This window comes from Rhinolophus ferrumequinum, chromosome 6 (assembly GCF_004115265.2).
Source record: "Rhinolophus ferrumequinum isolate MPI-CBG mRhiFer1 chromosome 6, mRhiFer1_v1.p, whole genome shotgun sequence".
Classification (NCBI taxonomy): Eukaryota; Metazoa; Chordata; class Mammalia; order Chiroptera; family Rhinolophidae; genus Rhinolophus; species Rhinolophus ferrumequinum.
Window position 1 is genome coordinate 4,789,749 of NC_046289.1, and position 25,386 is coordinate 4,815,134.

Genomic DNA, 25,386 nt, shown 5'->3' on the forward strand with positions numbered 1-25,386 from the left:
CTTTATTTGGGGGGAGAAGTGCGTGAAAGAGTTCTGGTACCTGTTTCGGACTCTTCGTGGAATCAGAGAGGGAATTTTTTCATCAACTGAAGATGAATATAAAATAATTTTGCTTAAGGAAAAAGAAAGCACTCGGCTACTACTACCAAAGGCATGGACATTTTAAATTGCATTTTGTGAGTCAAGGGGCTGTCTGGACTTGCCGTGATACCATTCAGTTTTCACTCTAATAAATATAACCCTGCAGTTCAGAACATTGCAGTTTTCAGGGGGGTATTTTTGCCAGTAAGGTTAAAATATGGGTTTTATTCATTACATCTCAGGGTAATACATTTGAAAGTTCCCTTTCCAGGTAATACAGAAAAGGTTTGGACTTTTCCGAGCCATAGCTTTTTATCAGCGACTTCATATTACAACCAGAGAAGTGTTGTCACCTCTTGTTCAGTGGAATCTTCAGGTGATGATGTTTCCTTGGTGGTTGGGACATTTGTAATTCTGCTCGAGCGACAGTGACCAGAGAAATAGTGTTGGGTATTTTCTCTTTGATTGGTATGTTTCCAGCACAGGGTAAACACGGAAAGTGGAGAAAATGAAGGAGTTAGAATAGTGTGCTGAGATGGAGAAGGGAGCAGCACACTCACGACTGGCTGTGTCCCCAGACTGGGCTGACAGACCCTGCAGGGGCCGTGGAGACGCCCCCTGAACCTGGAGCTGTGTTCTCGGCCACGCACCCTCCCCCACCTCCCTGTGACCCGCAGCCGGAAGTGGGGCAGCAGGGACCTTTATCCTAGATTCTATCCCCGGGATTTTCCACAGTAAACTCAGGGCAGCTGGTGACAAACTAGCAGACTGATGTATTGATTTATATGACATGCCTGAAAATGTGGGCGCTCAGGAGGCTCACGCCACCATGCGAGGCCTCCCAAACCATTAGGGTTGACGTATTACTACCTCAGAGCTTGGCCCATCCTTACCAGAATCCCAAGTCTGACATCCACGGGTTCTCGGGTTCTGTGGTGCACCCCTAGAGTTCATTTCCCACTGGCCACTCACAGACTCCCTCAACTTCCTTCAGGCTTAAAGGCACAGCATTTACGAGGCCAAGGTTCATTTCCTTAACAACACGACAACTAGGAGAGCTGAAAGTAGCCAAAACGATGTGAGAACTTGGAGATAATGCCGGTTTAATGATTGATAAAGCTGTGGGGTGTCTTAGAGGCTGTTCAGAGTTATCATGAAAATGATAGGAATTCCAGATAATAGAATATTGGAAGTTGTTGGCACACCATGGTGGCATAATTCTAGTGAAGAAAATACCAGAAAGTAAATTCCAAATGTGACTCCTGTGCTTTAAAATGTCAGGAAGGAAAGGAGTGAGTATATATCTCTGTGTGTATTTGGTACGTATGTGTTTTCTGGGACCAGGGTTCTCCACGGCCAGAATGACGGGAACTGGGTCAGGTGATCTCCAGTTACCATCCCGGTCTGAGGTTTTATGACTGTAGATAGTGATTTTTAACTGAATACAGTACCCTTCCTGGTGGTTGGGGAATACTAGAGTCACAGTCTTAGCTTTGCTAATGTTGGCTACTTCTCAGCTTTATAATTCCCTTTCCGATAGCTCTAATTCTAGAACTTCACTAAGAAACAATGTATTTACCGTATCAGAACTATGCTTTATTTGCAATCCTTTTGGCTTTAAACTTCAGAGATCTTTTGCTTAGGTCGTTGTCCCAGCCCCATCGTTTATTAACTGGGTAACCTTGGACATGCTATAAACTTCTCTGTCCTTGTATCCTCATCAGTAGAATGGGGCTAATAGTGCTTGTTTCACAAGAACCAGGATGATTAAATTACACAATACACATAAAGTTCTCAGAAGAGTTCCTTGCACAGAATGCTAGGCAGATAACGATTGCTAATATCTACCCCCTTCCTCTTCCTCTCTCAGTTTATTTCTCTTTCACTGTCTCTCCCTGGGAGATCCAGAGAGCTTCCCTGTGTACCAAACCCTGGCAGTTCCTTTTCGGGGACAAGGGTTTATGTGCATGCTCTGAGTGTCGGTCACTCCCTCAAGGAAATGGGTTTCATAATGGTGGTCATAGTGCTTTCCTCTTATAAATGCCTGGTGACTCGGAGCGTGCCAGCCTGCTTCATTTAACCAGAGCCAAAGTCCCTGAAGTCTAAAATAGCTGAAGTGAAAAGTAAAATACTACGTAGCCGCTAATAAATAATCCTTGCCTGATTTTTTGATGCAAGTATCTTCTTGTAAAACAGTAACTGCCTTTACCATTCTGCGTATTTCTAGTTTCTCTGATAAGCTTAGGGGTTGCAAGAGTATGTACCTTATGGATAAGCATCCAGCACTTGCTGGAGCCGTCGTCTTTGCAGACCAGAGAAGAGCTTTGATCATGGTTTGGGGTCCTTACGTGACTCAGATTGAGATATTTTGGGCCGGGGAGTGTCAAAAGGCAAAGAAAGGGTTTAAGAGCTTAAAAGAAGATAGAGGTTGCTTGTACTGACCCCCTTTTCAGATGACAACACCGAGACACGGGTTGGGTGATCTGAGATGACACTGGAAGTGACAGGCTCACCTTTTCCGAGGTGCGTACTCTGCTGGGTGAGTGGCAGTGTGGTGGAGGGAGGCGGTGACCGCTGGTACAGAGGACTAGTGGACTCCTTGTTGGATTCTGAAAGGAGAGTGGCGCTTTCTCAAATGAAAGTGTTGAAAGATAGGTTCGGAAAAAAGAGAGAGAAGATTCCCTGACCGCTAGATGGTGGGAAAATATTCTATTCCTAGGAGATGGAAGATAGAAGAAAAGGACACTGTCTGAAACCTGCGGGGAGTGGCTCTGCAGCCAGGGTGCCCACGCAGGTGGGCAGAGCCTCTGACGGGAATGTGGGAACCAGACCACCGGCCTGTAATCTGATTACAGCCGTTCCTGGTTACCCTGGTCCTACCTCTCTTCCCCTTTGGAGTCATGGTGGCTTGGGAAGTTGTCATTTCTTTCATTCTTGCCTGCCTGTCCTTCCGGCCATTGTGGATCTGTAGGGAGGAAATAGGAGTCTGCCAGGTGACAGCTGTCCTCCACCGTCCAGGAACAGGGCAGAGAAGTGTTTCCTTCTTACTTGGAGGAAGAGGATTTCTTTGAGTGTGGCCTTGGGGGTTCCCTGGTGGCCAAAAAAGATGTGGTGGTCCCTGGCTCACTGAGCTTACCTACTGGGGGAGAGAAACATGAATCAAATGTGTACGCACACACATACACACAGCGAGGTAGCAAACAGCTCAGCCTGGGAAAGAAGGGCACAGGGCTGGGAGGACCTGGGTCGTTGGGGGAGGTGGCCCTGGGAGGGGGGTCTGAGCGCTAACCTGTCGTGTCATCTTTTTTGTTGTTAAGTCACCACCTGACTGCTTCTAGGGAAAACCCTCCAGAGGATGTTAACACGTCTTTTCGTCCACCTGTCGTCACATGGTACCTAGCAGCATGCCTTCCACTTCAGAGACAGTACATAAAACATCTGTTGGATGAATGAATTTCTAGTCCTAACCTATTTTTGACTTTTTTCTGAGTCAGTAAATATTTGTTAAGTGAATAAATGATTGACCGTTAAAGTGTTGATTGATTATGACTCAATTTGGTTCATAGTTGATGGACATCTTCAGGGTATGCAAATAGTAACCCATAAAGTTCTGAAACACGCATATTTTTTGCAGTGTTTCAACAAATTTCAATTGAATTTAAACTGGATGTAGGTTATAGATGTCATTGTCTTCCAATGAAAACAATTCTTCCATCTTGAAGTAATTTTATAAATTTATTGAACAATGTTTATTCCTCCACTAATCTCATTTTCTTAATTTCAATTTTTTTATTATAAGGTAACACATTTGTTATAGAAAAATTAAATATATATAAGAGAGAAGCAAACAATTTAAATTTAATGTGTATTGATATATTTATTTGATCGTATTGAGTGAATTCAAAGAACTTTATGATGAAAAATTCCCTTAAGAGTTGGATGTAATCTGTGTTTAAAAATAAAAGTCTTAAAAATTGATTTTTTTCCCTCACGAGTCAACATGAACCATGCTTTGATTCTGATTTATGGTCTTCAAAACTAAATTCTAGATTCAGTAGATACTTTGCAATTTGTCATTATGTTAAACTGTGTTATACCCACTTAGAAAGTGCAATAAGTGGAAGGATTGGGCGGCCTAGAAATGTGCCGCCTTACACGCTGCTTCTCATGAGCCTTCATTGGGAAGGGGGGACCTCACTGTTTTTCCTTCTGCCCCCCTTTACGTTGCCTTCCCTCTAGTCTACCTACCGTCTTTTGCTGTCTGTCAGTACTCTGCTGTCTTCCTTTTGTTTGCTGTCTCCCACTTCTCCTTCGGTCTTCTTCTTTCAGGGGAAATCCCTCTTCTGATCTGCCTCTGGCCCCTTGTCCTCTATGGTTGGTGCAAGCCAGGCCCCCGCGTGGGTCCATGGAACCGCCAGGGGCCTCTCCCTTCCCCCCAGTCAGCTGGCGATTGCTGAGACTCTGGACCCACACCGGGCTTAGCGGGGGTGCCACAGGGTTGTCCTGCGGAGGGAGACATTTCAGATGGCATTCAAAGCACCAAAGATCTCCTGGTTGGTGGGCTGGGGTTACATGTCCAAAACTTATACGTGCCAAAACTTATATCTACCCAAAAAAGGTCAAGTCTGAGGTTCTGTAACTGATTTTACCCTTGTAGAAGTAAGAAATGGAACCATCGCCAGGGTTAGGTGTATCCATAGCTAGTGAACCCGACTGTCCCTTTTAATATACGCTGTAAGAAGTAAAGGCAAATATAATCTGAGACATATTTTAGTTACAAAATTTTAATTGCATACTATTAAATGTTTTTTTAATCAGAACAAACTGGGTGCAACTTCTAAATTACGTTTTGTGATTCCTGATACTATAGAGCTGTTAATAAGACACTGAACTACTATATGTATTTTTGAAATTAATAGTTGATTATATACTATAGCAGGCTATAAATTCTTTAAAATACAGTATGTAGGAGGCATTTCTTTGAACTGAACCACTTAGTATATTTAAATGCCTCGTTGAAGACAATTATTAAATGTATTCACTTTGGTTTCCTTATAAGACGGGCTGGGTAGAGATGAGTATTCTTGAAAAGCACAGATCTGATTTTGAGAAGAGTTTGTTTCTTAAAGGCTGTTTGTGCGTTTTAATCCTCTTTTATTTTTTTCTCCTTAGAGAATTTTGAATCTTTCTTTTGGTTAAATGTGTTTCTTTTGAGAATTGTTTTAGGAAATACCTCCTCATATATATGGGCACATTTATCTTCATTATTTAAAAAATGCTTTTTGTTAGATGTTTAAGAAAAAAACCCACTTTATTTCAAATGTATCTTGTTCCTGTACAGAACTGGTAATGTTTCAAAGCTGTTTCACATACTAAAGGTTTCTGAATTAAGAATTCACATAATAACAAATTCTGCTTATTTTGGTTCCCACAAAGGTTTGTTGTTGGAGCTTAAAATAAGACTGCAGCTGATTCACGTGACACATATTAACTGTTTATTTAGTTTAAGTACATGTCTGTATCTCTCATTTCTGATCAACCTGAAGAATTTGCACGCTGTGCAGCAGCCATCTTCTTTTATACTTTATTAAATATCTGTCAATTATAAATATCAAGGTTTTACATTAATGTCAAGATAGTACATCAAAAATTCATGGAATATGTGACTTTTTCCAAGGGTATTTAATACTTAATGCATTTGTGTCATTTTTCTTTCCAGAGATATTGACAGGTTTTATTAAGTGTTTGTTAGGGAGATTTCATTTTTATCAAGGGACTATAAAGAGAAGCTGCATGCTAAATCAATTTTTTAAAGCCAGAATATTGTTCATTTTTTCATCTTCAAACTCTTGTAATCCATAGGTTTTATGTAAATTTCTTCTTGGTTTATTTTTGTTTTATGTGAGTGATAGTCCAAGACAGAACTTTAATAAGGATCAAATATGCTGACTGTAGTGCTTTTTAATTTCCTTAAGCATAGCTACTAGACCCAGGCAATATGGTAAATTCTTCAAAATGTCATACTTACATATTTAGCAATATTACTTCTTTTTATTGAAGCCAAACAAATGATTTTAGATATTAATCTTTCCCAAACGTAGTGATTATTTTGTACTAGGTACGATATTACTGAGCCTCATCTGGAATCTCTCCTAGAGGAGGGAGTGAAGAGTGCCGGGCTTGGCGTAGGAAAACGAGCTCCTCAGGGCTTCAGGTCTGATTATGAGCTGCGGCAGTTGTTCATTTTTCCAGCTTCAAATGTTTGTAATGCTCAAGAAAGGGAAAATATCAGCCACTTAAAAAATGTGCAGAAAAGCTGTGGCTGGTTTCTGAACCCGTATTTAAGGGGGCCGACCCAGTGACCTTCTCCTGTTGGGCCCTGGTGCCCAGGAGACCCTGTCACTGTCTGTCACTGTCGTCTCTTCTGACATGAACCCCTCACCCAGCTTATGAGTATCTACAACTATCACAGCTAAAACGAACTGGCCACAAAGTGTGAGTTTTCTGGTTTAATTTACAATTTTATTTTTAAAGTATAGGTCAGTCATGTGTGTTCTAGTCAAGATAAACAAAACCCCTACAGGATTTTGCTCTGTAAAGTGAGGCACGTTCAGTTAGCCTCCCTGTAAAGTATGAGCTTAAAGACTGTCACCTAAAAACATTTTAGTAACTTTCAGGTAACTTCAGGTTAATATTACATTTTTTACAAGATGTATTTTTAAACCTTAACTTGGTTTTCAACAGGGAAAGGCTTGGTATTTAAACCAAAAAACCATGCTGTCCAGTGTGTTTTTTTTTTTTTTAATCACTCTGTCCAAAGCTTAAAGAGTGTTTGAATACACATTTTTCTTATTCTTGTTCATTTTTTCAGGATATCTGAAAATATTTTTTTTCCATGTTAAATGTTTTTCACATGCAAATCATTTTCAATCTTTGAATGTTTCAAAATCCTTGTAAAACTATTATAATTTCAAAAGGTACGGTAGATATTTTAGAAACCAGATTTTGCTTGAGTAAAGCTGAAGCAGTAGCCATTCTAGCTAAACCCAGTCTTGGTTTATGATAAGTTGCTATGAAGGCCTTTCTTGCCCTGGGAAAGAATTCAAGAACTCTGCGACTGTAACCTATCTACCATGACACCAGTAGGTGGCGGTAGTGTCACAGTAGTGAGAGCTCTGTTGAAATGGAAGTTATTTGCCATTCCCCATAGTGTCACATTTTGCTTCAGTGTAACTGTTAAGTGCATGTGTCTGTGGCAGAATTGCTTTTTAGATCAGAATTACGTGCATTAGGCACACCCTATTTTTTTAAGCAGGTAAGAACAACTATTTCTAACAGATTCTGCATATATTACATAACCCTATAGCCAAAATGATCTTAATCTGAAGAAAGCATTTGTGCATTTTTTCTTGAGCTTTCTTTACAACTTCATCAGGACCGTGAGCATGTTTTCGGTAAGAAATGTATACAAGTAGTAGGAAGGGAAACACTTTGGCGAGAAGTTTTCATCTTTTTAGTCCTTGAGGGGGTCGCTGTTGTTTGAATCTTTCTGTGGTGTCCAAAGCCCTTTGAAGATCTTTTGAGTGTTGGAAGATTCTTCCTGGAGTCATTTTAGCATTCAGCATTCCAATTTCGAGAATTCTCATCTTTTCTGCTATTCAATAAGTCAAGCTTTTGGGCTGAGGGGCGTGGATCAGATTTTGAATACTTCGGGGATTTCTCATTGGAATTTACCAGCTTTCAAAATACTATAGTGCATTCCACAGTTTAAATGCATTAAAGTATTTTAAAGTAACAAAAACAACAATGCTCACTCACCTCCTAGAGTTTGAGGAAAGGTGGGATGTGAATACTCCCAAGTACCATCAGATGTGAAGTTTCATTTAATTATAAGTGAGAGGAAATTTTAGCAACAGAACGCTGAGGTTTTTCTGTGGTACTTTTTACCATAAAAGCAGTTTTAGGTAGAGAGACGGTTCTTATCTGCTGAATTTGTACTTTTTTGAGGAAAAACCTGAATACTGTTGTGGTTAGGTTTCTTAATTCAGTGGAAAACATTTCAAGGTGCTCAGGACACAGCCGAGCATTTCATTTGTTACAAAGAAGAGGCAGTCAGTGGCCCCAGTGTCTTGGATTCTTGCGTCTGACCATGGTATCAATTTTTTTTTTTTTAACCCCAAAGATAGGATTTCCTGATATTCCTGTAGCAGCTAGAAAACACCCCAGGGCAATATGATGTTTTATGTATTGACTTAAAAAACGTCGTCTTTAATTTCATTCCGATTATCACAACAGTTAAAAATTAACGTGACTATATTTTTATATGTTGACTTCTTCCAAAGGGTTAAAACTGGGCGAGGATTCGAGGGGAGAAGCGGGCACCTGGGAGCTAACACCCAATTGGCAGCCTTTTGTAGTATATAATTTGCCTAAAATTGCGCACTGAGCACAAGCTTTTGTTTTCTAATTGATTTACGGTTTGAGCCACTTTTACCTCATCCCCTACTGTCCTGCACACGGTGCCAGCGAGTACATTACAGTGAGCGATGATAAATTACTGTGCACTTGTGATGCTAATGCGTCAAGAGTAAAAACTGCGTAGTACGTGGGGCTTCATGCGTTAGCTGTGCGCAGACACAGGACAGCAGAATTTCATTTGTAGCCCAGGAATAACCATTTGTTCATTTGATCGCTTACTGCAATCTGTCTATCAGACTGTAATTGAAACTGAAGATTAAAATTATACTGTTACAGCTTTTAATTTCTTAATTGAGACAAAGTTTTTAAGTGCTTGAAAGGTCTAAGGTGCGGGCGGCGGGGGAAGTGTTGTGAAGACAGACTATGAAATGTATAAAATTTCCTCGTAAGTGTGAAGTTTTGGATATTTTTACCAAACGTTCTTTTGTCCAGAAAAAAAGGAGTAATAAAATTTAAGTATGCCGAGCTCTATGTTTTAAATCTGTTTGTAAAATTTATTTTGTAATTTCACAAAACTGTATTCTTCTTGATTTTTTTTTGTCTTGGAGCCACACTTAACCATGTGTGTGATTCATTTACACGTACCAAGTTGATTCCCATCCAAATGATATGTCAAAGATAAATGAAAGAACTTTCCATTTATTAGAGTGCCGTTAATTGTCCCTTTTATTGATATCAGAAGAGATTTGAAATCTATGCGTAAGGGATATGCAGCACGTGATGGCAGAAGACACAAAGGGAGCCCGAGTGGACACCTGACTTTGGGGGGTTCTGGGTTTCTGCTCAGGGGGCGTGCCTACCTTTTGTGAAGTCAGTCTACCTTAAATTTTATTTTTGTGCCGTGTCTGTGGGTTCTAGCATCGAAATAGGAAGCAGCAGATTTATGGCGGCTGCTGGGCACAACAAATTAAGTTGACAGTGATGTATGAGCGCGTAATAGCATGATGATCCCTCAGTAGCGCTGCTGGACGCCTCCTGCTGCATTTGGCTCTTGTTAGGATCTGTTAGGCAGCTAAATAATGAAATTCTGCTGACTGACTTCTGTTTTCCCTTTTTCTCTTTTCACCTCTGCTTTCTAAAACTTGTAATTCCCAGACTCATCCTCATGCCAACAAACTGCCCTTGAAGGATTCTTTCACTTATGAGGACTACAGGTTGGTTGGGTGTGTGTGTGTGTGTGTGTGTGTGTGTGTTAGGGGTGGTTCCTAAGTGAATTTGGGATCTTGGAAGTGCAACATGCTTCAGGAAGAAGTGACCCGTGTGACCATGTAAAGCCTCAAGACGGAGATAGTCTTTCAGAAGTTACAATGGACAGCTGGGAAGAGTGTCAGCATTTTAATGGCCCTGTGGAAATTGCCATTAACCTGTAATGGTAGGGGATTAGTTGAGGCAGCCACCTGATACTGGAGATTAATGCTCCTGTGAGGTGATCATGAGGATTTTTTTTTCTTTTTAAATAGACAGTTTTAGTGTTAAGTGGGACTTCTTTTTGAACAAAAAGACTTAATTCACTGCACAACATAATAAAACATAGCACTCCACATTTTGTAGAGTTCTTAGAGGATTTCTGATCAGAAAGGAATTGTTATTTGTACCTTGAAAGGGGCCGAGTCAGCTTGTGGGTAAAAGAGGGTGGGGTTGGCTTGGAGGGGGGAGGGTCTGTGCCGGAGGAAGACCCTGGGGCCTCCTGCCAGGTCTCCTCCTGGGAATAGCCTCCTTAGTGGCCTGCTCCTGGCTGCCCTCTGCTCCTTTCTCCTTTCAGTTCCCCTTTCCTCCTCTCAAGCCTAGATTTAATTTTAAATGAAGGTGAGGAAGCCCAACCATCAGCGTTAGTACTTAGGAAAAGGTTTTGAAAATTCGTGAGCAGTCAGGCAAACCTCAGGTTCTGGTTGAGTTATTACAGCCATGGGCTTTTACGTGTTCCGAGTGTAATTCACCTCTTCTCTGGTTGTTCCAGGTGGGCAGTCTCCTCTGTTATGACACGACAAAACCAAATCCCCACGGAGGACGGTTCCCGAGTGACTCTGGCGCTGATTCCCTTATGGGACATGTGCAATCACACCAACGGCCTGGTAACGACCTCCTGTGTGTGTTGTGTTTAATCGGGGAGGCTGTTGTGGTTAAGCTTGAAAGTGGACATTCCACCTACAAACCATTTTCTCTGCCGACTGCCTCCTCCAAAGGGAACAAACACCCCTCCTGCCGCCCACAAATAGAGGCTGGTATTTTTCTCTCCCTGTGTTTACTTAATCCTGAAAACCGGGAACTTGAATCTTACATCACTTTCAAAAACCACAGTGAACTGCATTTATTTGCTAAACCATAATTCCAGCCTAAACATTCATTTTCTTATCTTATTGAACCACAGACTAAACCAAACTTTCGTTTTTCTTATTCTTGTGAAAATACTGTTTTATTGAAAAAACCTTTCTTCTTTCTCATTTTTCCTCGTATGTTCCGTGTTTTCTTCCTTTGCTGACTGTATTTCCGGTTATATACGATTCTCCGATTCCTTCCCGGCCCCCCTCTCTCTACCTGACATGCTGACACATCTTGGCCCGTTTACTAACCTGCTTTTGTTCAGGAGCGGTCCCGGACTCCTGGTCTTGGGGTGGGAGGACGGTGCACTTGGGCTTTCCGCCCTTGGCCTTGAGTGCAGGACTTAGTTGGTAGCGTCAGATGTGGGAAGCGCTGGTTGGGAGACATTAAGAAAACAGGGAAATTTTGTGATGATCATTAAATATCCTGCGATGCCGAAAAGGAGGAAGTCTGCTCTCTGCTTCTTAGCATTCTTTGGATTCCAAGCAACAAAGGAGGTTGCCAGCTCTCTCTGCTGAGATGGTTGTCTGAGGACGATCTCCTGATAGTGGCAGTAGATCAAAGTGTGACCAACTTCACAATATTTTGAATTTTTAAACATTATACTGGTATACTGGTTTGGTTAATTTTTTTTTGTTGTTCATCTTTTTTCAGTGTTAGCTTTCTTTGTTATTATTAGCAGTATTATACATAGACTGAGAAAATGCTGTAAATGAGTGTTTCACGACTAATTCTACAAAGTGGCCAGCACACATGTAATGTATGCCAAACTCTTAAGATAGAATACCCTGGCGCTCATTTGGAAAGGTCTAGCAACAAGTACACTATTAAATTGTAGAGAAAGACTAATTCCACTTTTACAATTATATTTTAGCCTTAATTTAATATGCTTCATTTAATTAGCCATTTTAAGGAATAGTACCATATTTTACCATTTATTTTCATTAGTGAATAAAATTTTACATTCTTCCTCTTTATTTTTTTCCTTCAGAGCTATTTTAAGCTGATCATAAGGTTGAACTTAAAAAGTTTTCAAATAGCTTTTAATATTTGACTGTAGTGTTTTTCTTTCTTTTTTTTTTTTTGGATTAGATCATTGGTTCCCAAACTTGATAGATCCTTGGGATTTATTTTTTTATTTCTAAAGTTTAACAAGTACATACTTTACTGTAAACACACAAAACCAATTAAACAACACAGAAGCCTCTGCGGAGTTTCCACCCCCCACCCCCCAGCCGCAGGGTCCCTGCCTCCCAGGTTGACGGTTTCGGTTTCTTGCAAACCTCTCCCACCCTTTGCTGTGCATTTGAACCTTCACCTTCACCTTCTCTCTCTCTCTCTCTCTCTCTCTCTCTCTCTCTCTCTCTCTCACACACACACACACACACACACACACACACACACAGGTTTTTGTGTTGCTTTCATGTAAATGGGATTCAGTGATTTTCTAATACTGTTGTTCATAAAGTCTTTAACTTCCACAGGCCTGGCAAAACCTCTCTAACCTTTAGAAGGTTTATACAAGATGTTAGTACTTTCCTTACAGTGGTTGTTTTCCCTGCATAGTTAATGCAACCCCTTTGGGGAACTGTTTCCCCTTGTAATTATAGGACTTCATGGGAAATTTCGCCTGGTAGAATTTAAGGATCTATTTTAACACTATGAAGTTGTATGTTATATGTATTAATAGTTAATCTCTTTTTTAAAATAAGGTACTTGAAGTTAAGGCTCAGCTTTTCAGACAGATTTTCTTTTGTGAGTGTGTCTATCCTGACAATTGTTGTCTGTCTATTCTGACTGTCACTGAGAGAGTAGATAGAAATTTGTAACCCGGCAACGCTGTGTGCTTCGAACAATGTCTCGAAAACCTGGTTATGGGAGTAGAATGGAAGAATCAAGTTTGTGGCAGTAATTTCAAACCAGTAGCAGCGAGAAGCAACAGAAGGAAATAAGAGGCTAGGTGAAGACCTGGGCCAGAGATTCTGGTGAACGTGAACTGATTTCCAGGCCACGTGGAAAAACAAATTTAGACAAGTTTATACGACATAGTATTAAGCTGTAAGAAATAATATGTCTTTAAGTTCTGCTTGACTCGTTCAAAATTAACATAAGCAGTAGGTCTCCTTTTTTGAGGTGGTTCAGTTTGCACAGAGAAGGACACTTCTACGTAAGTAGTTTATAGGCCATTGTGTTAGTTCCAGTAGGTCAAGTGTGTTAGAATAATCAGCCCTGGTATTTGAATATGTGACTACAGTCAGGCCAAGGAGCGTTGGGAAACTCACACAGGTTAAGGGAGGCTCTTTTTCAAGGTCTTTCTGTTTGAGTATTGAAAATTTAAAAACATTTAGATTGACATGAGGCTTTCAGTCTCCAAGTAAAAGCTCAGGTTTTTACAGTAGCAGACAACACACCCGCCCAGCCTGTCCCCATTGCACACACAGGCCTTGGCCCCTGAGGTTCCTCAGACACGAGCACAGCCCACCTCAGGGCCTTTGCACATGCTGGACCCTCTGCCTGAAACCTTGTTCCTGGGATGACTTCAGGACGACTCAGACCTCTTCCAGCGAGGCCATGCTGAGCGCCCTGCACAAAATCCACACCTCGCCTCCCATAAGCCTCCCTTCCTGTCCTGTTGTCTATCTCCCATATTTCTACCTATTTACTTTTGTGTACTGTGGCCCTCCGCCTCCTTCTTGCCCGCTTCCCCTATCTTCTTTCTTGTCTCTTCACGCTCCTGTTGGGTCCCTGTGGAGCCACGCTGTGGAGTGCCAGACTTAGGGCTGGGCGTTGACGCGCAGTTCCTATTCCATGCCTTATTATCAAGGTCAGGTTTAGAGTCAGAAAAGTGATTTTTTTTTTTTTTAATGTTGGGCAGGAACTTCATGGAGCTGATTTTATCACGTGTTTAAGCTGTTCTGGGAGTGAAAGTGTGCAAAATACCTGGCTTCTCATTGCTTTCAGCTTGCTCATTGGTCTTGCAGATCAGAACTATGAAGGATTTCTAAATGTATGGTTAATAAAACAAACAGGCCAGTGTCATGTCAGGAGGCTGAAGGGAGGTCTGGCCCTCCTGGTAAACTGGACTTGCTCAAGAATTTGGAGCGGCACCGGAAGGTTTGAGACAGGAGGTCGACACTGTAATGTCACCAGGGATGCAGGAGCGACAGTGCTGGGTTTGGGAGTCCAGTTGGAAGCTTTTTGCAAATGCTAAGCTAGGCCAGAAAGAACAAGTCCTCAGTCATGCTATGGAAAGATGGGGGGGGAGGGGAGGAAAGATCCCAAGGATAATTTAGAAGATAAAATGCCACCAGCTGAGGTGCGAAGAGTTTCTTTGTGACTCCTGTGCCATGACCTTGAGGTTTCCTGGTGCCCACTAGGACAGGAGAAGTTAGGAAGTGATGCAGTTAGTGGATTTTTTGTATTTATTTGTAATGGGCTTAGAAACTCACAATATAGCTCTCAGAAAATGAATAGGATACAACTATTTTTCTTTGCTTACCTGAAAGTTTTAATGTCTCTAAGTTCAGAGTAATATATGTACATAATTCAGAAACAGCTTTTCTTTTTCCGTGATTCTTTATCCAAAGGAAAACCCACTTCAGTTTCTTAAAGGCCGAACATTAGATAAAGACAATATTTGCAAGTCAATTAGAGTTCTCCGGAGTCCTAAATCCGACTGTGGGGGGCAAATGCCACAGCTTTGCCTCATGGGGGGGCCTCAAAGGCACTAACTTTATAATAAATGGTTTATGTTTGGCTGAGGCCAGCAAGTGATAATCTATACAATATATTTTCCTAAGAGTACGTCCTTGACTTCAGGTATGGAATCTTCCATAAGAATTTCTGGCGTAAATAGCATTAATTAAAATAACCAAGCATTTCTTCCTTCGGTTTTATAAAGTACGCATAATGCACCCTTTTAAGTACTTTGGATAGCTTTTATTCTCTAATTGTCCAAAAAAAAAAAAAAAAGGCCTCCTGAGTGAGCGGCCCTGGACATCTTGGGCTTCTTGTCATCTCCAGATCACCACTGGTTACAACCTGGAAGACGACCGCTGCGAGTGTGTCGCCCTGCAGGACTTCCAGGCTGGAGAGCAGGTGGGTCGCAGTGTCTGCCCGTGGGCTGGCCCGGGGGCCCTGAGTTAATACCGTGCTGGTAATTTAAAAAGGCGTTTAACTCGGGCAGAAAATCTTGGGGCTTATATTCAGGATGGTTTGGGAACACATCTTGAGACCTGAAGCTGCTATGCTTTGTCTTGGACCTTTGGATCCACAAAGAAAAAAGATTTAAGTGCAGCCGTTTGCACCATTGAGCTAATATTTGTAATAACCTAAAATTTGTAACTGAAAATAAGCTTTGTTGTTCTAGCAGGAGAACAGATTTTTCAATTTTATAAACTGCACTGCTGTCATTTCTTTTTCTGTTGACTAGAACCTTCTTTATAAAGAAGCAGTTTATTTAAGTGGCAAAAACATAAGTGAATCGTAGCCATAAGATCTATCTCCCTGTGCTTTCACTTTAATCTGAGTTTTTAATCAAATAATTTGGGCAGGGGCAAGATTGAGCGATTCGGTAAGTTTGAAAACATGCACCTGTGAAGACCTGTATTCTTTCAGTCTTTTGACTGAGCAGATAATACACAATACCCAGAACTGACGTAGACCACTGACGTTCCAAATGAGACAAAATGAAAAGTCTTAGTCTAACAAAGCACTGATCTCTTCCTGCAGACAAGTTCATAAACCCTCCTAACTGGTTGCAGAGTTGCCATAGGATCTAGAAAGGAATTCCTCACAGACATTGCTTTAAACTCTTGCTCCAGAAGACTCTCTTATACTGAAAGGAGAGGAAGAATGTGGTGAATTTTAAAGGGCACTAGAAAAGCAGTAGGCTTGCTGTCCGTCAAAAGGAAAGGCGGGAGGCCTGGGGACTCTAGGATCCCGCTCCTTTATGCACCGGGAAGGCCTCTGTGAGCAGCGGAAGTGATGGTCTTTCTCAGCATCTCAGACAGTTTGGGAAGTTGGGGAGATCGCATGCCTTGCTGAAACTTCACCCTAGCCACACATGATATCCAGAGTAGGTGTGTGGTCACTTCAGAGCTGTGTTGTCACATTAAGTATATGAGAACTGACCCATTGTCCTGCTTTGTGTTAAGAATGGATGTTAAGTTTCTTTTATGTCCCTTTATTTTTTCTTCACTGCATCTCAGATTTACATTTTTTATGGCACTCGGTCCAATGCAGAGTTTGTGATCCACAGTGGTTTTTTCTTTGACAATAATTCACACGACAGAGTGAAAATAAAGCTTGGAGTGAGTAAAAGTGACAGGCTGTACGCTATGAAGGCTGAGGTCCTGGCCCGCGCAGGCATACCCACGTAAGTGAAAACAACGGTCAGCTCTTTCCTGCGGTGCTTGAAACATTTCCAGTTGCATAATGTTTAATTGGTATGTTAATAAAACTTCTCTACAGTGGTTTGTCTTAATCCCTTTATCCCTGTTACACAGCACATTTAAACCTTTGAGATGCGTGGTGATTGACCAGCGTTTTTAGATAAACATAGTTGTATTGCTGGGAGCCTGCACCATCCGTTCTAGGGGATGTGGCCTGAAATCCTCATTAAGTGAAATAAGTACTTTGGTATCATTAATGTCTTTCACCTTGAAAAGGTTAATAACCTGGATCAATTTGTTTCATTTAATTCTTGGCCACCATTAGTTTCTGTAATGAAGTCATGATCCTCAGTGATTTCAAGAATTTCTGGTTAAATTCTTTAAGGTTTTCTTGCATGTGAGGTGCAAAATGATAAAGAAGACAAGAATTATGACTTATTGGTTCTATGGGGAATGAAGGAACCATTCTTAATGAAAATGGATTAGCCAGGCCTTTTTTGTATTGAACTTGTCAATATTTGATTAATGATTAAAATGTGAAGTCAAATGATTGTGAACATTTTTTAAGGTCCACGGGCATGCTGCATTCTCATACCGTGTTGTATGCAGCCTGAGATTAAGGCTGTTAGACTGGGAGAATTGCTGGCAGAGGTGGTTACCGCCATCCTTTCGGTCAGCCAGACCTTCTGCGTGTTTCAAGGACCCAAAACAGTGCTTCCATGCTCGAGACCCTGAGCCTGGAGCGGCTCAGGCCCACTCAGCGCTCCTTGGGGTCGGACGGGCTGTAGATTTAAGGGATGGATTTCACTTTGGAGCAAGTAAGTGACTCCAAGGTGACTGAGCTCCTTCCTGCTTTTGTCAGTTCCAGTGTCTTCGCCTTGCATTTTACGGAACCGCCCATCTCTGCCCAGCTCCTGGCTTTTCTCCGAGTATTCTGCATGACCGAAGGTAAATCATTTCAGGGGGAAAAGATCTTCATTTTGTTTTAATTCAGGAAAATATAAAGCATCGGGATTCAGATTAAAGATAAAATTGCTGGAAACCGAAGTACCTTTTGGGGGAGGACGTAAAATGGTGGTATCGGAGAAAGAAAAAAATTGATCCATCTTACCCTAGAAATGTTTTACTAAATCCTCAGTGTGTTACCAGTATTTATTTGTAATAAACAATTCTCTACTGCATTGGAAGAAAACTTAAAACATCTTGGATTATCTAAGTGTATCACAATTCTACATTTGGAGATGGGAGTTTTTAATGTGCTTATTGCCGAAGTCTGACAGAGCCTAATTGCACTCCCAGTGTACTAATATCTTTAATTTGCCTGGAGAAGTTAATGATCAGCTGACCCTGAAGTCACATGGCCAGCAGTGGCATGCATGGGCCAGGATTTCATTTGTCAGCCAACTGCGTTCTGAATTTGAAGTTGCCAGCAGGCTTCTTAATGTCAGGCATCCTGTTAGAGTAAATAACACTGCAAACAGAATCTGTGTAAGTCCCAAAATCTTCTTGTCTCCAGCCTCTCTTTTCAGGCACAGAAAGAGTTAAACATATGTATGGAGCACTGACTTGTATGTTTGCTTAAGACAAGGCATTTGGGGTTTGACCTGTTGTGATTGTGTTTCCATTTCTCATCTGAAACCGCTGCTCGTCATCCTCGGTGCCGAGGTTTCATTGTGTGAGTGTGTGTGTCTGTGCACGTGTGTTTGCTGTTGTCAACTACCTTAAATCCTGTGCAGAACAGATAGGGTAGGAGTGAGTGGAGAGTGAGAAGGAGAGAGAGAGAGAGAGGGAGAGAGAGAGAGAGAGAGACCGCCTCCCTGCACAGACCAGACGAGTCAGCGTCCCCCCAAAGCTGCTGCCCGAGCACTGGGGACGGGCAGTGTGGGCCGCAGCAGTAAACCATGGCCCGTGGAGGGGAGTCTGCTGGGCTCTGTGGTCCTCAGCTCCCCGACCTCATGTCTGGATCAAGGACAACTGCTGCCCAGGTCCAAGGTCTTCATCAGGAAGGAGGAAGAAGAAACTTAGTCCCAAAACACAGGGAGGCAGTTTAGACACAAACTGCAGAACCCGCCGAGTGCAAGATGGTACTTGTCCCTCAGAAGCAGCCATATTGCTGCAGCCTCACCGTCACTCAGGTGAGAGCTTCTGGTGACCTGGTCCTTTGGTAGTTCATCAATTCCATTTAACAAACAAGAGTTCCTTGTCTTGCATGTAATGTAGGGATACAGAATTGAATGTCACAGTTCCTCTGCTGAAGGGATGATGGTGACCATAACTCCTGTAATTTGTGGGCGCCTGCTGTGTGCCTCGCGGTCCTCATCAGCCTGGCGAGAGATAAGGGTTCCCGTTTGACCATTTGACTGCCGTAGAAACGCCAGCTCAGAGGGGTGACCCAACTTCGAGCCCTGCTCTACTAATGGCAGCGCCTGCGCCCAGACTCCCACGTAGCTTCTGCTGGTTTGCAAATCACGTAATCCATGGACGAGATCCTAGTACTCCTGGGGATGGAGGAACCCACGTTTGACACGGAGCCAAATGCCTGGGCGCCAAACACACAATCCCTCAGTGGCCGGGTGAAGGGACGAGCCCTGGTGAGGACGGGCGGACCCCAGGCAGGGACTCCACCCAGGGTTTGTCAGCTGGAGGAACGCAGGGCAAGGAAATCCACTCCGGAGCTGATGGTTCACTTCCCCAAGAGATGCACAGTTTCAGTTTAAAAGGAGCAGAGAGAGAAGGGTCTGCTTCTGCACTTCAGCTTTCAGCACGCGAGGGGAAAACTTGGGTAGGTCGAGGAAGAAAATGAAAACAGTAACCTTAAGTATTTGGGGCTTCTAAGAAGTTTCTACCACTAAGGGAGCATTTCTTAAAATCTTCATTACCTTACACAAAGACTTCTAGAAACTGCAGGATCAAAAATGTAAAAATCCTGAATTTTATCATGACATATTACTAACAATGGCAACATAATACATTTCTTCTTTGAACATTAGATTAATTTCTGTTTTCTTAAAAAAAAAAAAAAAAAAAAGAAAGAAACAGCCAAAAAAACTGCTTGAATCACTTTAGGGCCATCGGTGATTTCGTTTCTCTTTAGTCATAGAGACAGTTTGTCATGTCAAGACAATTGATGTATTCTTCGAATTACTCGAAGACTGATAAAAGTTTGGTTTGCTGGCAACAGAAGTTCTTCAGTTTGAATTGTAAATAGTGACAGCTGTGGGGCATTTTGCTCTGAAAGAGATACTGTCTCATAATTACATAAAAAGCCTGGGTGTGTTTCTTGAGGATGAATAGGATCGGCATGTTTTGGTCTTTTGAAGCTAATGTGCCAGGAGAGAAAATGCTCAGAGCAGTTGCTGAATGCCTTCTTCCTCTTAAATATATTTGAAGGTAATTGAGATGTTACTTGGGTTTATTTGTGATTCCTATTTAAATTCCTGACAAGTGAGGGACATAAGCACATTTTTCATTAACTGAGATTTTTATCGTCCATTTTCTTGTTTCTCTCAGTTTGTGGGCTTACTTGTTATGAGACAAATAACTTTGTCAGGTCAACTACTGGAATAAGCACCAATCAGACCTAAATTTTAGAAGGATCAGTGGAGTATTGTGCTGTTGTTCGTTTTTACCCTGTATGTTGTTCACCTAAAGGCCTTTTTGACCCAGTTAGTCTGACTGAGCTCATGGCTTGTGGGAAGGGTATTGTCAAAATGTCGTTGTAGATTGTCTTTCCAAAAGTATCTTGTGTCTTTCAAAAGTACCTCGTGAAAACTGTCCAAAGACTTTCAGTGTCCCTCATAAAACCATGAGAAATGGAATGCAATGCCAAAGCTTCATCTGGATAGTGGCTCAGGAAGACGGCACCTTGTTTTCCTGCCGGAAACATCTCTGACTCAACTCTGGAGTGTCTGGAAATGGCTTGGCTGACTGAGCAGGGAAAGCTTTTAGCCACGAGGAAGTGACATTGGTGGAGAAGATACTTTGTAAGGTGGATTGCTTGTTAAAGTGAGTAGTGCTTTTTCTCCCCTAACAGATGGCTGTTTGTGTTTCTTGCAGAAGAATTGAAGGAACATTTGCTAGGAGATAATGCCATCGATAGAATCTTCACCCTGGGCAACTCTGAATATCCTGTGAGTTGGGACAATGAGGTCAAACTTTGGACGTTTCTTGAAGACCGAGCCTCGCTTCTTTTAAAAACATACAAAACAAATATTGAGGTAATTAGATTATTGAATGAGGATTTGAGCTTTGTCATGTTTTAAAAGATGCTTAATAGGAGATTCCTTCCTAAATGTAAATTACTATAATTCTTTAGCAAAATTGTGCATTTGACATTTTTATTTAACTTAACATTTTTCTATTTAACACATTTATACTTATTGAAAGAGTCACATTGAGGCATTGTTGATTAGAAGATAAAATTTTAAAATTATGTAATACTTCTCTATAATTTCTAATTCATAGTGTACAACAAACGTGAGTTTTCATTTGTACTTTCAAAGTTTGCCATTGAGTCACTGACTTGAAACACTTCTCGTTCATTCATTCACTCATTCATCCATTCATTCATTCAGCCAAGGGCTGAGACCTGGGGTTCCGTCAGTACACAAGACAGAACGATTTCAAGACTAAGTGAAGTTCTCTGTCATTGTGTTAGAGCACCATTTGATTTAGGCTCTTCTTTTTTGCTTTATGATAGTTTTATCGAGGTATAATTTACATACAGTAAAACTCACACTTCTAAAATGTACACTTTGATGTACATATATAGTCTTGCAACCACCTCAAGTTCTAGAACCTTCTGTCACGCCCTAAATTTCCCTCATGCCTCAATCCCCAGCAACAACTGATCTGCCTTCTGTCTCTGTACTTTTACTGATTTAGACTTCTTATAATTCATTTTGCTCTTTTTCATTTTCCAGGAAGACAAGTCCTTCTTGAAAAACCATGATCTTTCTGTTCGTGCAACAATGGCCATCAAGTTGCGCTTAGGTGAAAAAGAGATTCTGGAAAAAGCCGTGAAGAGTGCAGCTGCAAACCGGGAATACTACCGCAAGCAAATGGAGGAGGGGGCTCCACTCCCCAAGTACGAGGAGAGTAACCCAGGGCTGCTGGAAGGCGGCGTGGTGGACTCAAGGCTGCCCCTGGTCCTGAGGAACCTGGAGGAGGAGGCCGGCGTGCAGGAGGCCCTAACCCTTGTGGAGGCCGTCAGCCGGGCCAAGGCTGTGGAAAACGGGCTCATAAATGGCGAAAACTCTATCCCCAACGGGACCAGGTTAGAAAAGGAAGATTTAAATCAAGAGCAAAGTAAAAGAGCGACCGAAGATGCCAAAGAACCTTCAGACAGCACTGAGGAAGTTAAAGAGTAGCTCTGGGGATGCACCGTCTGCCTGGGAAGTCAGTTTCGCACAAGTCCATGGACAGTCCATTTACATTGCTGTGTTTCCTGTTCACGTTTTTGGTTTTGTTTTTCTGCAGAGAGAAAAATATGTTTTTGCTGCTTTATATAAAAATAATTTTTTTAAGTTATTTAAAAAAGATCTAGCTTCCCTTTTTGATTAAGATTGCCATCTTGCTTTTAGGCAAAACAAACAAGTTAGCAAACCATGACAGCAAGGGGGACGAGAGGTGGCTTGGAAGATTTTGCAGACCCATTGTGGGCAAATGTATTTTCTTCCTGGGGAAGAATCCGGCTCCTCTGTCAGCTGTGCTTTTGTGGGCCTGTCAGCTTGACAACCAGAATTAAAGCCTGCTCTGCCTCCTGCCAACAGGACTGGGTGGCGGAGCTCTGGGTGTTTGTGTGCCGGTGGGGCAGTTGCACAGCAGAGAACAGGCTTGAGGTTTGGAAACTTAAGAGTCTGGGCAAAAAAATGTTTTCCTACAACTATCACACCCCAGTACCAAAAGCAAAGTAAGGTGGCAACCTTATTTTTAATAGTTTTAAATGTTCATGATAATCCTAATTATATAAACACACACACACACATATCTAGTGATTTCTAAAGATTTGTTTACTTTTGTGTTTTGTTTTACTGTATTAAGAACTTGCCCTTTCTTCTTGAATCAAAGTAGGACATGCATCATCTTCCTAATTTTAACTGTTGGCTCTGATTTTAAAGTGATGCATTTGATTTCCAGCTTCGGAGACGGACAGTTTGCCAACCCACTGGCCACAGCTCTCCAGCCAGGTTTCAGAGTGAGGTGGCTCCTGGCTCTTCCGGTTTTCAGAACAAGCCAGAGATTTTCAGAGCTACACTTTTGAGTAAAAGGCCTTATTAAAATGAGAACATGATTAATGCTTTTGTCTGTTCCTTTCCTTTGGCGTGGGACAGGACCTTTGCACCGAGCTTTCATGCAGACCGTCTTACTAATCCTCCCGGCAGGTTTGGAACCTCACCTGTGCTGTGCTAGCGCTGGCTGGAGTTTCAGAGAGGAATGAAAGAAAGGCCCGCGGTCACCCCTTACCAGCCCTACAGGGGACCTAGTGGCAGCAGGAATGCAAAAAGAGGACCACTTAAGTTTGGGGGGAAGTAAAGGCTTGGCATGGTGTTCTGGTGGAGGGGGTGTCATCCATCTCCAGAAAGCCACCAGTGTTCAGATTATGGTGTCCCTTCTCTATCAATTTTTATATTGAGTCTGATGTTTTACTAAGCAGATCACTCGCTTTGAAAATGGTATGTGAATGATTCACCTGGCTGTTGGGGTGGACATTGCCACACACAGGTTGTCTGAGGATGGTCTCAGTGTTTCTCCTTGGAGAAAACAGCTGTCCTGAGAACACCTGTCTTCTGGGGCTCAGCAGGTCAGGTTTACCTGCCACATTGGGCATGATTCGGCAGGTTTCATCCTTATGGGAGGTGGGCAGCATCCTTCTGCGTTGGTGCCTGTAACTTGCTACGTTGCTGATGTGTATGTAGTTTGAACTCATTGAGAAGAGGACTTTTGGGGCTGCCATCTCCTGTCTGCTTGGTACCCAAGGTGCCTCACCAAAAATAGGAAATAGTCTCTGAAGCATCTTCATTAATTCCCAAAAGGCAAGAGCACTGTGGTACTCAAGGAGTTTCCTACTCTGGTTGTAGAAGTCCCAGAGACTAGAGTTTTCATGACTAACTTGTCTGTAGATGTATTTTCTCATTGGATTAAAAGTTGTTAAATCTAATACCGAGTTTTTCCTTTAAAAAAACACACCACACAATTCAGAGATAAAATAGCGTCATAAGATGGGATAGTTTCCGGAATGTTCCCTAGAGGAGATCTGAGTTTGATGGAGCTGGAAGAGCACTGGACTGGCGTCGGGATTCCGGCCCGAGTCATCACAGCACCAGCAATGATGGCTGTTGGGACGCTCGGGCCTCCATTTCCTCCTTTACTTGTAAGATGAAAGAATGATACTACATCATCAAACGTCCCTGCTTAAATGTCTGGAGGCTATTCTGTCCATGAATTCCCCATCAGCAGCTTCTGTTTGTTAAGGTCATTGGATCAGAAAATGATTATATGTCAGGCTCCTAATCGAGGGACATAAAATTGGTGCTCATAAGAACAGGACTTTCTGATGTCGGAAGACAAGAGTATCTATTGAACGACATTGTTTCCTCAGTTGGGTAGAATGGCCCTAGAAAGACTGTGAGGGTGGCGAGACCACAGCAAGCGTTAGTCACCGCCTCAGCCCTGAGTCGTCTCGGCAGGTGGGGTGCTGCTGTACAGACACTTGGAGCCATAACTTCAGCGTTTGAAAATGGAGAAGTGATGAAATTGGCATTGAAGAACCCTCGTTGCCATCTGTCATGAAAATAGACCTTTCTCTCAAATCATTTTGAAGTTTACTTTCTCTTAATGCTTTTGCATACAAGGCTGTTCAGACTGGTCATTGGAAAAATGCCAGCTTCTGCTTCTGTGTCGTTAGCTCTGGGTGTTATTTGTGTAAACAGTCAGCAATTAGATTTCAGCAGCCTAGAAGAACCACTCAGTGCTTCCACGCAGCCTGGCAGTCGATGGGGGATTTCCCCCCAGAGTTTCTAGAACAGGCTCACTACAGGATATATTTAATTTTTTTTTTTTTGAGATGGGGTGAGACATTAAAAATATTTTCAGGTTTGCCATACACATGGTTATGCTAAATTAAACCTTCGTTTAAAAATGAGGGAATTTTCTGTAAGTCATCACTGTATTTTTTTTTTTTTGGTGGTTAATATGTACATGTTGGAGTGAAAGATGAAAAAAAAGACAATCCAAAGAGAGTACCTATGACTTGAACTCAAAACTAGAATAGCACTAACTAAAGAAAATCTAGTTTCATAGGGGTAGTTGATTTGGGGGGTTAAAGAAAATCTAGTTTCATAGGGGTAGTTGATTTGGGGGGTTAAAGAAAATCTAGTTTCATAGGGGTAGTTGATTTGGGGGGTGAGTTTCAGAGAGACCAGATCTTAAAGTGTTGGCTGTAACCATGGCTACAGTGAGATGCTTTTTATGTGATGCATTGTGCCATGCTCATATTGATCTGGCAAAATGAATGTGTTTAATAGGGTATAGCTGATAACCTGACCCAAGAATTTTGCTCGCTTTTATTTAAATGTCAATTTCAGGTAGGTATAGAGTAGAATCCAATCACCTCATTAAGGGTGACCCAATGATTTTAATCGGCAGCACCTTATTTAATATAATCCTGAAGTCCTATGTGTACATTGAATTTGAGTTACTTGAATTGTATTTAAATGTACTGGTGAATTTGTTACTTACATGAAGCCGGTGTGCTTGGGCTATAGAAAGGAGGTGTTCGCAGGGATTTAATTCCTGACGTCCTATATTTGAACTGCTGCATGAAGGAGGAACGGAACTACTCAGAGTGTCAGGAGGCAGCTCTCAGCCCCGTGAGGGACCATTTTCTAACGACACCAGCCGATTGGTGGGCGGGCGCTACTCACTGTTGGGACATGGACAGGCCGCCGGCCATCAAAGGTCTACTGATCTGCAGAGGGTATTGTAAATGTCCAGTGTGTTTTGATTTTCTTAGTCATTTTACACAGCGGCTGAGTGCACGTTCGGAACACCCCGCCTGCTTCTCTCCTGGTGGCAGAACCAAGGGACGGACAGCCTTTGAATGTTTGCATATCCT

At 42.0% G+C, this 25,386-nt stretch overlaps 1 protein-coding gene across 8 annotated transcripts in view; it reads left to right on the plus strand.

Annotated features, from left to right (window-relative positions):
* SETD3 (SET domain containing 3, actin histidine methyltransferase) overlaps positions 1-22,567 on the plus strand; it is a 60,623-nt gene extending 38,056 nt beyond the window's left edge. For all 8 annotated transcript variants that reach the window (XM_033108188.1, XM_033108181.1, XM_033108183.1 and 5 more), the window contains 7 exons: positions 9,652-9,713; positions 10,517-10,631; positions 14,902-14,976; positions 16,089-16,255; positions 17,134-17,219; positions 20,328-20,488; positions 21,194-22,567. In XM_033108188.1, coding sequence (XP_032964079.1) covers positions 9,652-9,713; positions 10,517-10,631; positions 14,902-14,976; positions 16,089-16,255; positions 17,134-17,219; positions 20,328-20,488; positions 21,194-21,640 — 1,113 coding nt within the window. In that variant the 3' untranslated portion in view covers positions 21,641-22,567. The remainder of the gene's footprint in view (positions 1-9,651; positions 9,714-10,516; positions 10,632-14,901; positions 14,977-16,088; positions 16,256-17,133; positions 17,220-20,327; positions 20,489-21,193) is intronic.
* The last annotated feature ends 2,819 nt before the right edge of the window (positions 22,568-25,386 follow it).